The following is a 13,236-nucleotide window of genomic DNA, read 5'->3' on the forward strand; positions in this document are numbered from 1 at the left end:
GTGGTGAAGTTTTCTGTAAGGAGATGTTTATGCAGTATTTTTGAAAGGAGTCTCCAGTGTCAGCACCTTGTAACATTCAGAACAAAAGCTGCACTTTGTCATTTCTCTGTGACATGGCAAGCTGAATTTTGGTCATGATCATTTCGAGAGAGAGAGGATAAAAAGGGCTGGTGAGGGAATGAATTGTTTAAGACAACTTTATATGTAACTATAAATGTTTAAAAAAAGGATGTCACAAACATTTTTTAAAAACATTTTACAAAATTACACACACACACACACACACACACACACACACACATACATTCAATTCAATTATCACAGTTGTCATTCAATTACCACTCACTCATTCAGTCGCCTCAGCTTGCCATTTTAAAGCCAACAATCAGGAGATTAACAGAATCCAGCAGGAACACTGATCGTGTGACCTGAACAATCTGCATAGAAATGGAAACCTGAATCAGAATTCAATTCCAGCGCTAATCCTGCTAAACTTCACCAGCCAGCTAACTCGATCTTTCCTGCACAGGCATTCCAGGGAGCGACTACATCAACGCCAACTACATCGACGGTTACAGAAAGCAGAATGCATACATCGCCACTCAGGGCTCGCTGCCCGAGACCTTTGGTGATTTCTGGAGGATGATCTGGGAGCAGCGCAGCGCTAACATCGTCATGATGACCAAGCTGGAGGAACGCTCAAGGGTAAGTCAGGCTAACGTGGAAATATATAAGAAATAAAATTCGTGGGAGTCAGAAAACTCAGCAGTTTTAGTCAGAGCTCTAGAGCTCACAAACTTCATTTTTCTTTTCTGTCGTTTTGTTTTCTTCTTTTTCTTCTTTTGTTGTATTGCTATTTTTTCTTCAGATGCCTTCATATTTCTTCTCCAAGGCAAGACGCTCCGCATCATGTTTCGCAAACTGCCATTTTTTTCATTGCTTTACTGACATGTTTGTCTGCCATTTTGATTCTGAGCTTTGATTTGCCAGCATTGATATTGTAGTATAATTTGGCAGCTTGCTAGCTCTTGCTTTCACATGAGCAGAGGAATGCTAGTTTAGCACTATCATGTGTGCTGTTCTCAAAAAAAGATGTTAAGTTTGCTGAGTCATGATATCTAGACCCTGTGATTTTGTGAAACATTTCACTGTGGTGTTAGAACAGACTAAACATTATGTTAGTGGACCTCAAATCTGGCACATTCTTGATGTTTATCAATAGGGCAGAACCCACTGAAGTTTGGTTAGTGTTCCATGCTAAGTGTAATCGCACTAATTATAGTCATATGGAGTCTTTTTTTTAGTAATTTACCTACACATCTGAGGAAAATGTTGATATTCCTGATAATTTTGTGTTGTTTTTTCTGACACTGTGCCTATGATAATGCCTATGGTAATAAATGATAGTAGCTTGCTAAATCTATATCCTCAGTCTTACTGTAAATACTAAATATATGTTTCCCATTTGCATAGCAACAATATTGTCACAACTTTAACCAGTTGCTGTATGAAAGCCACAAGTTCCAAGAGTTCAATTGTGTTATCTTTCAGAATTAATGGACTGACTACACAGCAGTGTCCTGTCCTAAAGAAAGGTGTCAAAAACTGCACGCCTTCTTGCTCTCTGCTTTATTTTACAATATGGAACAATTTACGAACACTTACAAATGTGCTGTTAGTCTCCTCTATAATCAATGGGCACCTTTTCTTTTATTAGTGCAGTATAGTTACCATGAGGCATGTACTCACCACTCCAAGACTCCGAGCGTCTGTGTCTCTCATTTTGGCGAGGCAGCAACCGTACTGTAATGGAACAATGTTTTATTGGGCACTTGCTGGGATACAACAGTGTGTAATCATAATAAAGCCTAGGCCATAATGTGATTGGAAAAAAATGTAGTTAGGTTGGTAATTATAGCGTCTGTCAGGCTAAGAAAAAGCGCTGTCTGCTTTAGTGCCTCTGCCAGTTTCAGCTCTGTTGCGAAATAAGGAGTCAGCAGAAAATGGAACAAATGGCCTGATGTCAGTAGTGTCCTTTTGTTCGGTGTTTCCTTTCAAATCATCTTCCTGTGCCAAATGGCGACGTCTAAAGGATTTATCCTCAGTACACAATTACTTTTATACCAAATCTGTAACTTAAATATTGTTTTAACTGAATTCTGAGGTAATCCTGCCTGATTGTAGCATAATTTGGGCTGAACTCTGTTCAGACTCTGAGGTAATCCTGTGTTTTCGTTATGTTGATTTAGCATTAGCTGACCTGTAGTTGTACTGAAGAACTAAACTCTGAGGTAACCAAAAGTGTTTGCAGCCCAAGAGTCTTTTCTATAACAAATTTAACCATACTCTGAGGTAAACACGTGCATATATAGAGTGGATTTGGCCAAACTGTGCTGTGTGTGCTCAGTTTGGCCAAACTGAGTTGTGTGTTTATATGGTAGATCTGACCATATTCAGAGGTCTGTATGTGGCTTATAATACGTGATTGTCGTATAGGTTTAATTATAAGTTGCAGTAATTGTGTGGATTTGTTCCATCTTTTTGGCTGAACTCCATGTGTGATTGTAGCATAGATTTGGCTGACCTGTGTTTGTACTCTGAGATAATTGTGTGTGTGTTTGCAGGTAAAGTGTGACCAGTACTGGCCCAACAGGGGATCAGAAACATACGGCCTGATCCAGGTGACGCTGCTGGACACAGTTGAGCTGGCCACCTACTGCGTCAGGACGTTTGCACTTTATAAAGTAAGTCAACAACAAAATGTAAAATAATGAACAACAAAAATGAATGATTTTGAAACATCAAGCTATACTGATAAAACACTAGCATGTACCAACACACACCCACATATTCCCTTAAACACCAACATACTCCATAAAAGGCCTACATTAACCATCAAACAGCAATACTCTCAAACCCACCAACATTCCCCAACGCAATAACATACTCCAAAACACACATACCAGTAAACCAAGAAATCAACATTAACCTTCAAACATCAGTATTCCTCAACACACAAGCATTCTCCATAACACAAACCAATATCAACCAACAAAATCTAAATTAACCATCAAACACCAGCATTTTCCAGTGCACTAGCATTCTCCATAACACACACACACGCGCATGCACACACACCTATATTGCTGTTGCTGTTCTTTCGGCTGTTCCCGTTAGGGGTCGCCACAGCGGATCATTGGTCCGCATATATGATTTGGCACAACACACACCTATATTAACCAACGTAAATCAACTTTAACCATCAAACACCAACATTCCCCAACACACTAACATTTTTTAATACCACACACACACTCATAATGACCATCAAACATCAATATAACCAACACACTGTCATCCTCCGACCCACACACCAATACAATATTAGCCAAAAGAAAATCAACATTTAATATCAAACACCAGCGTTTCCCAGCATCCTATCATTCTCCAAAACACACACGCGCACACACACACACGCACACCAATGTTAACCAACATTAAACACAAACATTCCTCAAGATCCAAGTTTCCTACACTACACAAACAAAAACCCACAAAAATCTAACAAAAACATGTGAAACCAAAACCTACAAAACTAACATAATCTACTGAAATTAATCAATGGAAATTTAATTTTACCATGAGACACCAATATTGCCCAGCACACCAGCATTCTCCATCACACACAGACACACAGACACACACACACACCCCCCGCAATATGAACCAACAGAAAAGCATTCTCCACCACACACTAAAATTGACTATCATACACAATCATTCTAAACTGATAAAATCTTCTCTAGTAAACTTAACATTGTTCTCTAGAGTTTTGGTCTGAGTGTGTGTGTGTGTGTGTGTGTTTAATGCAGAGTGGCTGTAGTGAGAAGCGGGAGGTGAGGCAGTTCCAGTTCACAGCCTGGCCTGATCACGGCGTTCCTGAACACCCCACACCATTCCTGGCCTTTCTGCGCAGGGTTAAAGCCTGTAACCCTCCAGATGCTGGGCCTATGGTGGTGCACTGCAGGTACGACCAATGACAACAGTCCCACACACACACACACACACACACAATTTCTGTGACTGGGACAGGCAGATGTGTGTGATCAGGGGTGCCAGTAAAATTTGTATGAATGTAAAATTCAAAAACAAGTAAAAGACATTTTAACAAAGAACAAAATGGTTTGATTAAATGTCTTTCACTTGTTTTTGAATTTTAGACTGGCACCTTAGCGTTTCTCCACACTCATTTTATTCCTCTTTGTTCTGTCCATTTGTCTCACCTCCAACCACCTCTCCTCTCTCCACACCTCTCTTTCCTTTTTTATTCTTTCCCCTCTCTGGCCCAGATGTATGTACAGTACATGAGGTGGCTTAGGACAAAAAAAGATCAGTAAAAAGATGAAAATTAAATGAAAAAACAAAAAACCTTGCAGCACTGGCTATACTTGTGGAAGTTTTAATTAACCAGACTTCCCACAGCTCCACCTTGTTTTTTTGCTTTTTTGACTTCCCACGATCCTCTTTAACTCCATTTGTATGTGATAAAAAAAAGTCATACTTTACACGTTGCCAGGTAAAGTAAGTTTCAGACATAACACACAAGATTTTTCGGGAAGAACACATCCTCGCTTCACATCTTTCCATCTTTTCATTTTTCTCACTTATTATTGTTTCTCTTTCTTATAATCCCCACCTTCCTGTCTGTGTCCCTGTGTCCACTCCTTCTGTCCATTCTTTTACTGCATCATCCTTCATTCTTATAACTTTTAATGGATGTCTGAGATGTGCTGAGGTATAGATTGGAAAGCCTGATACAAGACACCACTTATCATATAGACACCAGTGTAGTCTACGAGAGAGAGAAAGAGAGAGAGAAAGAGAGAGAGAGGAGAAATGGAACAAACTTGCATTAGAAAAGTGACAAAAAGAAGACTGGATTAGGCAGGAATTAAAAGCAGAAGTTAATTACTGCTCCCAGCAGACCCTCTTTCAATTGAAAACCCTTTTTCACTCTCTCTGTCTCTCTCTCGTTCTCTCTCTCTCTCTCTCTCTCTCTCTGTCTCTCCTCACTGAATGCAGGAATTAATGTCAATGCTTAGACAGCGACTTTTAATTCCTCTGGCCTGCATCAGATAAAGAGAGCTCAAGCTGCAAGTCTTAAGTCCTTTAGAGAACATGGGACGATATCTCCAGCTCCTTCCAGCTGACCATTTCAGGGGTGGAAGGGGATAAAACGGGTGCTTTATTTATTTCCTTTCCTTCAGTCCGTCAGAGGGTTTTGGAAGGTGTCGAGGCGGCCCAGCGGGTCGTGTGCGCTCCGGAGATTATGAAGCCGTTTATGTGAGCACATTTGCAAGTCTAAACAAAAGAAGAAGAGATTGTTAGGCTTGGTGGTAATTAACCAGCAGTCCTCCCCCGCAGCTCCTGGTGTAATTAGCTGGACAGAAGAGAGAGTTAGAGAGAGAGTGTGTGTGTGTTTGTTTACACACATAAGTGAAAAAACTGGTAGAGCGCAGGGAAGAGAATTGGCCAGTGGAAAAGATTTACTCCAAATTCTGATGACATATTTAGCGTGGGCACTGACCTGTGTGTGTGTATGTGTGTGTGTGTGTGTATACATGTTTACACACATCCCTCTCTAAACTCTAATTTTTTCAAGGATCATTTCTCTCAGATTACCCATAATACCCTTGCACTTGCACTTGCAAACAAAAACAAATATGGAGAGCATTTTTTGTAAAAAATGTGTCCGTATCTCTCCCAAATTCCGGAAGTTATAACTCGTTAGTGTTCTTAGCAGAACGTTGGTCTTTTTAAGAAACAGTCCAATAGAAATCATTATATAGTGACTAAAGGCTTCTCATCATGCATGGCAAGTGTACATGGATTTAAAATACCCATGAAATAAAAAAAAATGGTTGTTTCGGAGTTGTACCTGTCCCTTAGTGTCATAGACACCTGTCTGATAGTATATCTAAAAAACTAAAAAAGAAATAGCTTTAATTTTAATTTTATAGTTTGTCACTTACAGGAAAACTTTGAACATTTTTTGCTGACTCATCCTGTACTAGTCTTGTGTTTGTCCAATGAAATGCTTTCTAGAAAGTACAGGTTTTACCAACTTGCTATCTCAGACGCTTGGCTCAAACTTGTACGGCAAACTCCAAAAACACACTGCTTCTCATCGTCTAGGATAATTTTCTTGTTAAAGTCAAAAAGTGGCTTTGAGAAATCCTCGACAGCTGAAAAAAAGCTCTTGTTAAACTCTACTCCGCTGTCCACATTTTGCTAGTGTGTTTAGATTTGGCAGGGGTGTGGCGGATCTTGAATGGTATTGGCCGCTGCTCTGACTTCCTGTTTAAAAAAATAATAATTTCAACATACGGATAACATTTTCTATATTATAGCCAGAGGACATGTGTGTTTAGCATCAGTGTGCTCTGTGAGGTTTATAGTTAGCAAGCAGTCTGATACCGAATGTATTGCAGAAGTGCAAAGTCAGCTCTCCTAGCATCTCATCTTGTGACGTAGATTCTATTGACTGTGTCCCGTTCTTAATAAGCTGCCTTCTGTCCAGCACTAGAATTTGAGATGCAGCCAAATGCACACATTGAGAAATGCAAAAAAAGGTGTTACTGCTCAGTGCCTCATCTGTCTCTGATTGCTCTTAACCCGAAAAGAGACATCAGATGTTTCCAACGAATCCTGCGCTCTGTGGGCTTGATATTAAACCACAGTGTCATTTTAAAAAGGAGGTAGGAACATGATGCATACGGCTGCATGATCCCAGACGTGGAGTAAAGCCAAAGCTTGCTTATGACTCCAGTATGTGAAATCAGACATGCTTTAAAAACGCATCAATCACCCGGCCTGTCTCTGTCAGAGCTGAAGTAAAGCTCATACGGGAGAGCAGTAAATCCGGGAACGCATTTCCCCGTTCGGCTGTAAAGAGGGAAGTCACGGCAGGCGCGTTTCCCGCCATTGCCCAAGACTTGCGGGTTGTTGTGGCGACGGCCGCTCAGAGACGTGTGTAGCCAGGCGTTATGGCAGCAAATGGGAAAGCCCATCCAGTGGCATGATTGGATGTTACAGGGGTCAGTGGTTTCTGAAAGAAAAAGAGGGCAAACAAGAGAAGGAGAAAGAGAAATAAGGAGAAAAAGATGGAGTCCCCTGAGGTGTACATAACTTAGTTTGTACACAGTGTACCGTCACGCACTGTGTGCGGTTTTGTGTGTGCGCTCTGTTGTGTATTCATGCTGCGCTGTCTAAATGAGTCCCGCTCAGGTTAATGAAGTGAACCTGAAGCCTCTGTAGAGAAGACAAAGACGTGGACGAGGCGCTTCATACCCTTTTTATTCTTTAATGACATTTCTGACTCCGGGGTGAAAGAATTCGGTCTGTCTATTTTGTCGTCTGAGGGCCAGGGACAAAGGGACAGACAGAAAGAGAGATAAACTCTGCATAAAAATGCAAAGCTGGGAAAGACAGTTTGCATCACGGTTGATGTCTTTTCTCTGAACAGCAGTGTGTGTTGAGGTGCTTTTGAACTGGATTGAATCCATGTGCAGAGAGTAAAAAAAAAAGAGAGATATTTTTTTATCCCCTAGTACCCCATGAAACTCGGAAAACTAACGTGTGATTCATTGTAGAAATATCTGGACAAATCCCTCGCCATTTCTCCATTTCGCATTCCGCTAGAAGGACAGGACCAGCTGCTCATTAACAAATCTCTCTATCTATCTCTCTTTCTGTATGATCCACTGAGGACATGAGAGCAGGGATGTATCATTAGACAAGATCACAATTACAACCATATGCCTCTTGAATTGAGATATGGAGTAACGCACATCCCAGGACCCTTTATCGATGACAAGGTGATTTTTCAACGCTGAAGGTGAAACCTGGCTCAGACCTGCAGCGCTGATCTCATCAAGGAAATGAGCACGTAGGAAACTAAAGGCTCACGTCTTCAGCAGTCAATCCCTGAAGTATGTTAGCGTTTAAAAGTCCTCGTCCCGGCTCAGGCGTACTGTGGGTCGGAGCAGTAATGTGGAAATTTGCAGCGTTTAATGAAGAGCTCTGGCTCGGCTGCCATTTCTCCACCATTATGCCTCGTTAGTGGGGAGCGCTAGTGCTAATCGAACTACAGCTAATCGAACTCAGCTGCATTGTAAGGAAAAAAATAGAGAGGTCCCTCGTGAAAGTCACAGAGAAAAGAGACGGAGCTTTTATAGCACTAGAGGTGGATGTGATTCTGAAATAGAGGGTTGCTATAAAAGAGAGAAAGTGAGTGAGTGGCAAATAGACAGGTGGAGGTGGAAAAGCAATTGTGGAGTTCTCGTTTGCTGCACTGCAGTATCTCTCACCATCTCTGATTACTGTGTGCACTGGGCCAAACCTAGCATACTACACATCCCTCTCTCTCTCTCTGTCTTTCTCTCTCTCGCGCTCTCTGAGCTGAGGTAAGGCTTTCGCTGCTCTCTGGCACAGCTAACTCCCCTCCCTGTCTTCCAGCAGCAGATGAATGAGTTTGCTCATCTCCTGGCTAGCAATCACACTCTGATTATAATGCATATGCTGGCACCGTTTAGGCACATAATGATTTGTACATGCACCCCCTGAAGTGTGCACCTGGTAAAAGCCCCTCTTAGCAGAACCCTAGTGCGCTGTGTGTGCTCTCCAAGATACGTGCATCCAGAAGACGCAACTGGTTGTGTTCCCACAAACCCAGAATGATGTGATCCTCGCATTTACAATCCAGCAGCAGGTAGCTAAACACTGGGTGAATGGAGCTTTGTGTTTCCCTCTGAGTGTGTGGATGCTCTCAGAAATGCTAAGTAGCTATGTTAAAATTGGTAGAAGATAAATAATAAATAAAACAATTCATTAATATTATCATCATCGAGCAGCTGATAACATACCTCGTTTAGCTCAGTTGTAAATTTATTAGTGTTTTTATGGTAGCTGTGCTACTGTAGCAGTTATGCGAGGGTTATGGGAAGGTACACTACCATTAGCTTGGTGATAAAATAACACTGAACATCCCAGCTAGCAGAAATTAGCATTAATGGAGCAACAGTAATTACATTTTAAAAGATCCTTATAAAGAGAACATTACAGTGTTTCAGTATTATACACTGCTAATCTGCTAATCTAAACAGATCTAAAGGACAAATGCTAAGCCAGAAAACAAAGGAGAGATTTCTTATAATTTCTTAACATATCAGTTTTAAGTAGTTTCATGGTTCTCCAAAAGAACCTATTGATTATCCTAAGGAAGTTAACTCCGTGAATCTTTTCTCCCTGAACAGCGCTGGCGTTGGTCGAACCGGCTGCTTCATTGTGATCGACGCCATGTTGGAGCGGATCAAGCATGAGAAGACGGTGGACATTTACGGCCACGTGACACTGATGCGTGCCCAGAGGAACTACATGGTGCAGACAGAGGACCAATACGTGTTCATTCACGATGCCCTGCTGGAGGCCGTGACCTGCGGCAACACGGAGGTCCCCGCCCGCAACCTTTATGCCTACATCCAGAAACTCACCCACATCGAGACGGGAGAGAACGTCACGGGCATGGAGCTGGAGTTCAAGGTACGTTCAAGGACTAGCATGCTAACTGTTAAAAATAGTAATGAAAATATTATATTTTCTTCTAAATGTAAATGATTAATGTAATTAATCTAAGCATAAAAAGGTGACTATTCTTTGAAGTGGTACAACCAAAAAAATTTATTTAGCTAGGCTGGTGAAGAAGATTTTGTCATATGCAAAAGAATTAGATATGTTTCTTTAGTTTACCTAGTTTCTAAAACTTCCAAGTTACTACCATAATCAGTTTAAAGAGAAAAATAAAGCTGAAGTGAAGATTTCTTAAAGATTGTTGACTTAAATAATAATGTTAATGTTAGCTTTAGCAAGTTAAATTAAGCAAAAATTGCAGTTAGCGAAAGTTTGCTAGCTGAGCTACAAGCTGTATGGCAAATTAGCATGACTACATTACACTAAGCATTTGATGCTACTGTACTACTTTATCAATATGTTGAACAAATGTTGAACAACATATTACTCTCTTGCTGGAAAATGTAGTTAGCAACACTAGCTAATGTCTTTGCTAGCAAACCTTCTGCTGTGAGACTCAGTTGCACCAAATTTCGTACCATTTAATCATTATCCTTGTTTTCTTTGTTTCATTCAAGCCAGATTGGATGCCTTTTTTTTCTTTTTAATTAGCTTTATCCTTAGGAAGCTGTTTAAATGGTGTGTAGCAGTGTTTCCTCCAACTAGCTATTTTTATTTGTAACATGGATAAAGGTCTCTAGATAAACAGGCTTATGTTTTAGGGAAATGTTTTAAGCAGATTAATCCTCCTGAAAGCTGATGGAGGTTCTTTTGTGAAAGTCCTAATAAATTTTGCCACTGAACTAATATTGCTAGATTAACATTTAACTACAAATACCCTCTGTTAGAGGTTCTGCGATTACAATATGGTAGCATGATAAGTTACTTCATAATACACTTTTCTGAGAGGGTCATGGATGTTGTCAGTTTTCTAACATGGCTAACATTGTACCAAACTGCATGTTTATAAACATCAACCAGTGACATTACACTCAGATTACAACAGCCTAGCAACAAGGAGCTGATTGGATGTTAGAAATTAATGTCATTGTTTCACTTATTTTTGGCCAGTTTGAATTTGACTTGTAACTTTTTAGCCAATATTTTATATAAATATAAATACTGAACTGAAAAGTAGTTTAAATTAAATGTTTGTAGGCATATTTTGTGTCTTGAAAACTTTTTATCTTTTATAATGCTTAGTCTAGTCTCAGTGCTCTTCAAGTACAAGTTATGCACCAACAACGCAAAACAACATATCTACAGTGCATATGTTCGGCATGTAACTTCTCTGAAACTGACATTTCTCAACTGTCTTTCACTTGATCACGTTTGATTAAAGATGAAAACCATCGGAAAAAACCTACACGATCAATTCACGTCAAGTCCCAGAAAGCGTTGTTTTGCCTCGTGTCATTTGACTCGGCGACATTTTACAGCGACTACGCTGCAGTTCCTCAAACAACAGGAGCAAAAAGAAAAATGCATTTGCTGAGAGTCAGAAGGTGATGGAGTATCCCAGGCTGAGCAAATCGCCCCAGTCCTGGAGCGTGAGGCGTATCTAGAGCTTGGCTGCAATGATTTTACCCCCTCACAGAGCCACGCTGGTTTCTTTTCCACTTTGCTTTACTGCTGCTGCACAGACAGTGTGGGGCCTGTGGTTTCTTCCATGCCACTTAGCCGGTGCTTTAATGCAGCTACAACCCAAAGACCCCGAGACCCTCTCACGCAAGCTGGGCAAGAACTCTCTCTGTTGCTTTCATCTTTGCATTTCTGTGTGTCTCTCTTTCCCATACATCCTCACACACTCCACCTCTTTCTCATCTTCCTTTCTATCTTTCTCACATTCTCACTTTTCCCTTCCTCTCTCCTTTTTCTTCCATGTCATACTTTAAAACAAGGCCTCTCCTCTGATTAAATCCTAACATTAAATACCAGTCACTGACTGACAACATCAAACTGAACTCGAGCGAATAAATTAAAAACCACACATTACACAACTCAATTTGTCAGCCATCATTTCAGCCCACTGGTTTATTTAGTTGCATCTAACCTGATCCATGCAGCATCAGAGTGAGTTTCAGCTGTCAGTGCTTGGTGATTATCCTTGTGGGTCTCTCTCTCATTTCACTGATAAGCTGTGCTGTGTTTCTGTCCACTGGGAGCCATTTCATTGTATTATTCACTTCTCAGAGACGATCATAAATGGAGCAGCTGCAGTCCCTGGGCATTGCTAAACACACCACCATAAGTCCTTTGTGTATGTGTGTGTGTCTGTGTGTGTGTACAAGCTTTCTACTGCTATTAGGTTATTAGCAGTGTTTGCCTTGAGATGGCAAGATGGATGAGAAGAAAAGAGAAAGAAATTGAGGAGAGAGATAATTTATGGCTATGAGGAAAGTAAAGCTTGGAGAAGAAATAGAAACAAATGATAAGATGGATGGATGGATGGATTGTTGGATGGGTGGATGCATGGATGGATGGATAGATGGATAGGCAGGTGATGGCCTTAATAGATTTTTGGATGAACAGAGGAAGACTGGATCAATAGATCAAAGGATGGTTGAATAGATAAAGTGATGAATGGATGATGGGCAGATGGATGGATTGATGAATGGATGAATACATAGATTGTGGATAAATGCATGGATGGATAATTGGTGCAGCAAATAGATGGGTGAGTGGATCGATGAATTAATTGATGGGTGGATGGGTGAATTTGTAAATAGATGGGTGTGGTGGATTAATAGGTAGATGGAGGGATGGATTGAAGAATGGTGGAATGGAAAAATAAATGGATGGGTTGATTTATAAATAGATGGATGGATGGATGGATGTACTTTATTCAGGTTCTACAGCAGTAAATGTAAAAATAGCAGCATTATGAGTGTGTAAAGGAAAAGCCTGAATGTGCAAGCGAAAGAATAAGGTTCTAGTCGCCCCTAACTGCTCTGGTGTTTACTCTTTTTCCATCTGTAGCGTTTGGCCAACACGAAGGCCCACACATCGCGCTTCATCAGTGCCAACCTGCCCTGCAACAAGTTCAAGAACCGGCTGGTCAACATCATGCCATACGAGTCAACACGAGTATGTCTGCAGCCCATCAGAGGGGTGGAGGGATCCGATTACATCAACGCCAGCTTCATCGATGGGTACCGGTGAGTAAAACACACTCTCTACAAAAACAGTTAGTGAGTTAAAACAAGCAGAGTAGATGTTTCTCCCTCCATCTGAGGTTCTTCATTAGTTCTACTGAATGGTGGTATCATCTACAGCTACACTACTCAATGTCTTGGATAGCTGTAATCCCATATAACCATCAGTAATATTCTTAAATAATATTAAATATCTGTAAATACATCAGAATGTATTTTGATAGACATCAAAGCACTTTTGTAAGTCTCTCTGGATAAGGGCGTCTGCCAAATGCCGTAAATGTCAACGTAAATGTAAGATTTTTAATGTTTTGGGTAGATACAGGAACAACCAAGTTTTTAACGGAGGACTCCACTGTGTATGAGGAGAAAAGTACGTCAAAATCATGTCCAACTTGTAGAATCTGACCTTTGGCCCTTTGATATTCAAGCACAGATATCCTGTCATGTGTAA

General features: G+C 40.7%; 1 protein-coding gene across 22 annotated transcripts in view; it reads left to right on the forward strand.

Moving 5' to 3' along the window:
• The window catches only part of LOC113545745 (receptor-type tyrosine-protein phosphatase delta), a 370,010-nt gene that overhangs the window by 349,978 nt on the left and 6,796 nt on the right, over positions 1-13,236 (forward strand). For all 22 annotated transcript variants that reach the window (XM_026945226.3, XM_053230763.1, XM_053230771.1 and 19 more), the window contains 5 exons: positions 530-705; positions 2,625-2,744; positions 3,873-4,027; positions 9,315-9,600; positions 12,607-12,785. In XM_026945226.3, coding sequence (XP_026801027.1) covers positions 530-705; positions 2,625-2,744; positions 3,873-4,027; positions 9,315-9,600; positions 12,607-12,785 — 916 coding nt within the window. The remainder of the gene's footprint in view (positions 1-529; positions 706-2,624; positions 2,745-3,872; positions 4,028-9,314; positions 9,601-12,606; positions 12,786-13,236) is intronic.

The sequence above is a fragment of the Pangasianodon hypophthalmus genome, chromosome 28 (genome assembly GCF_027358585.1).
Source record: "Pangasianodon hypophthalmus isolate fPanHyp1 chromosome 28, fPanHyp1.pri, whole genome shotgun sequence".
Lineage (NCBI taxonomy): Eukaryota > Metazoa > Chordata > Actinopteri > Siluriformes > Pangasiidae > Pangasianodon > Pangasianodon hypophthalmus.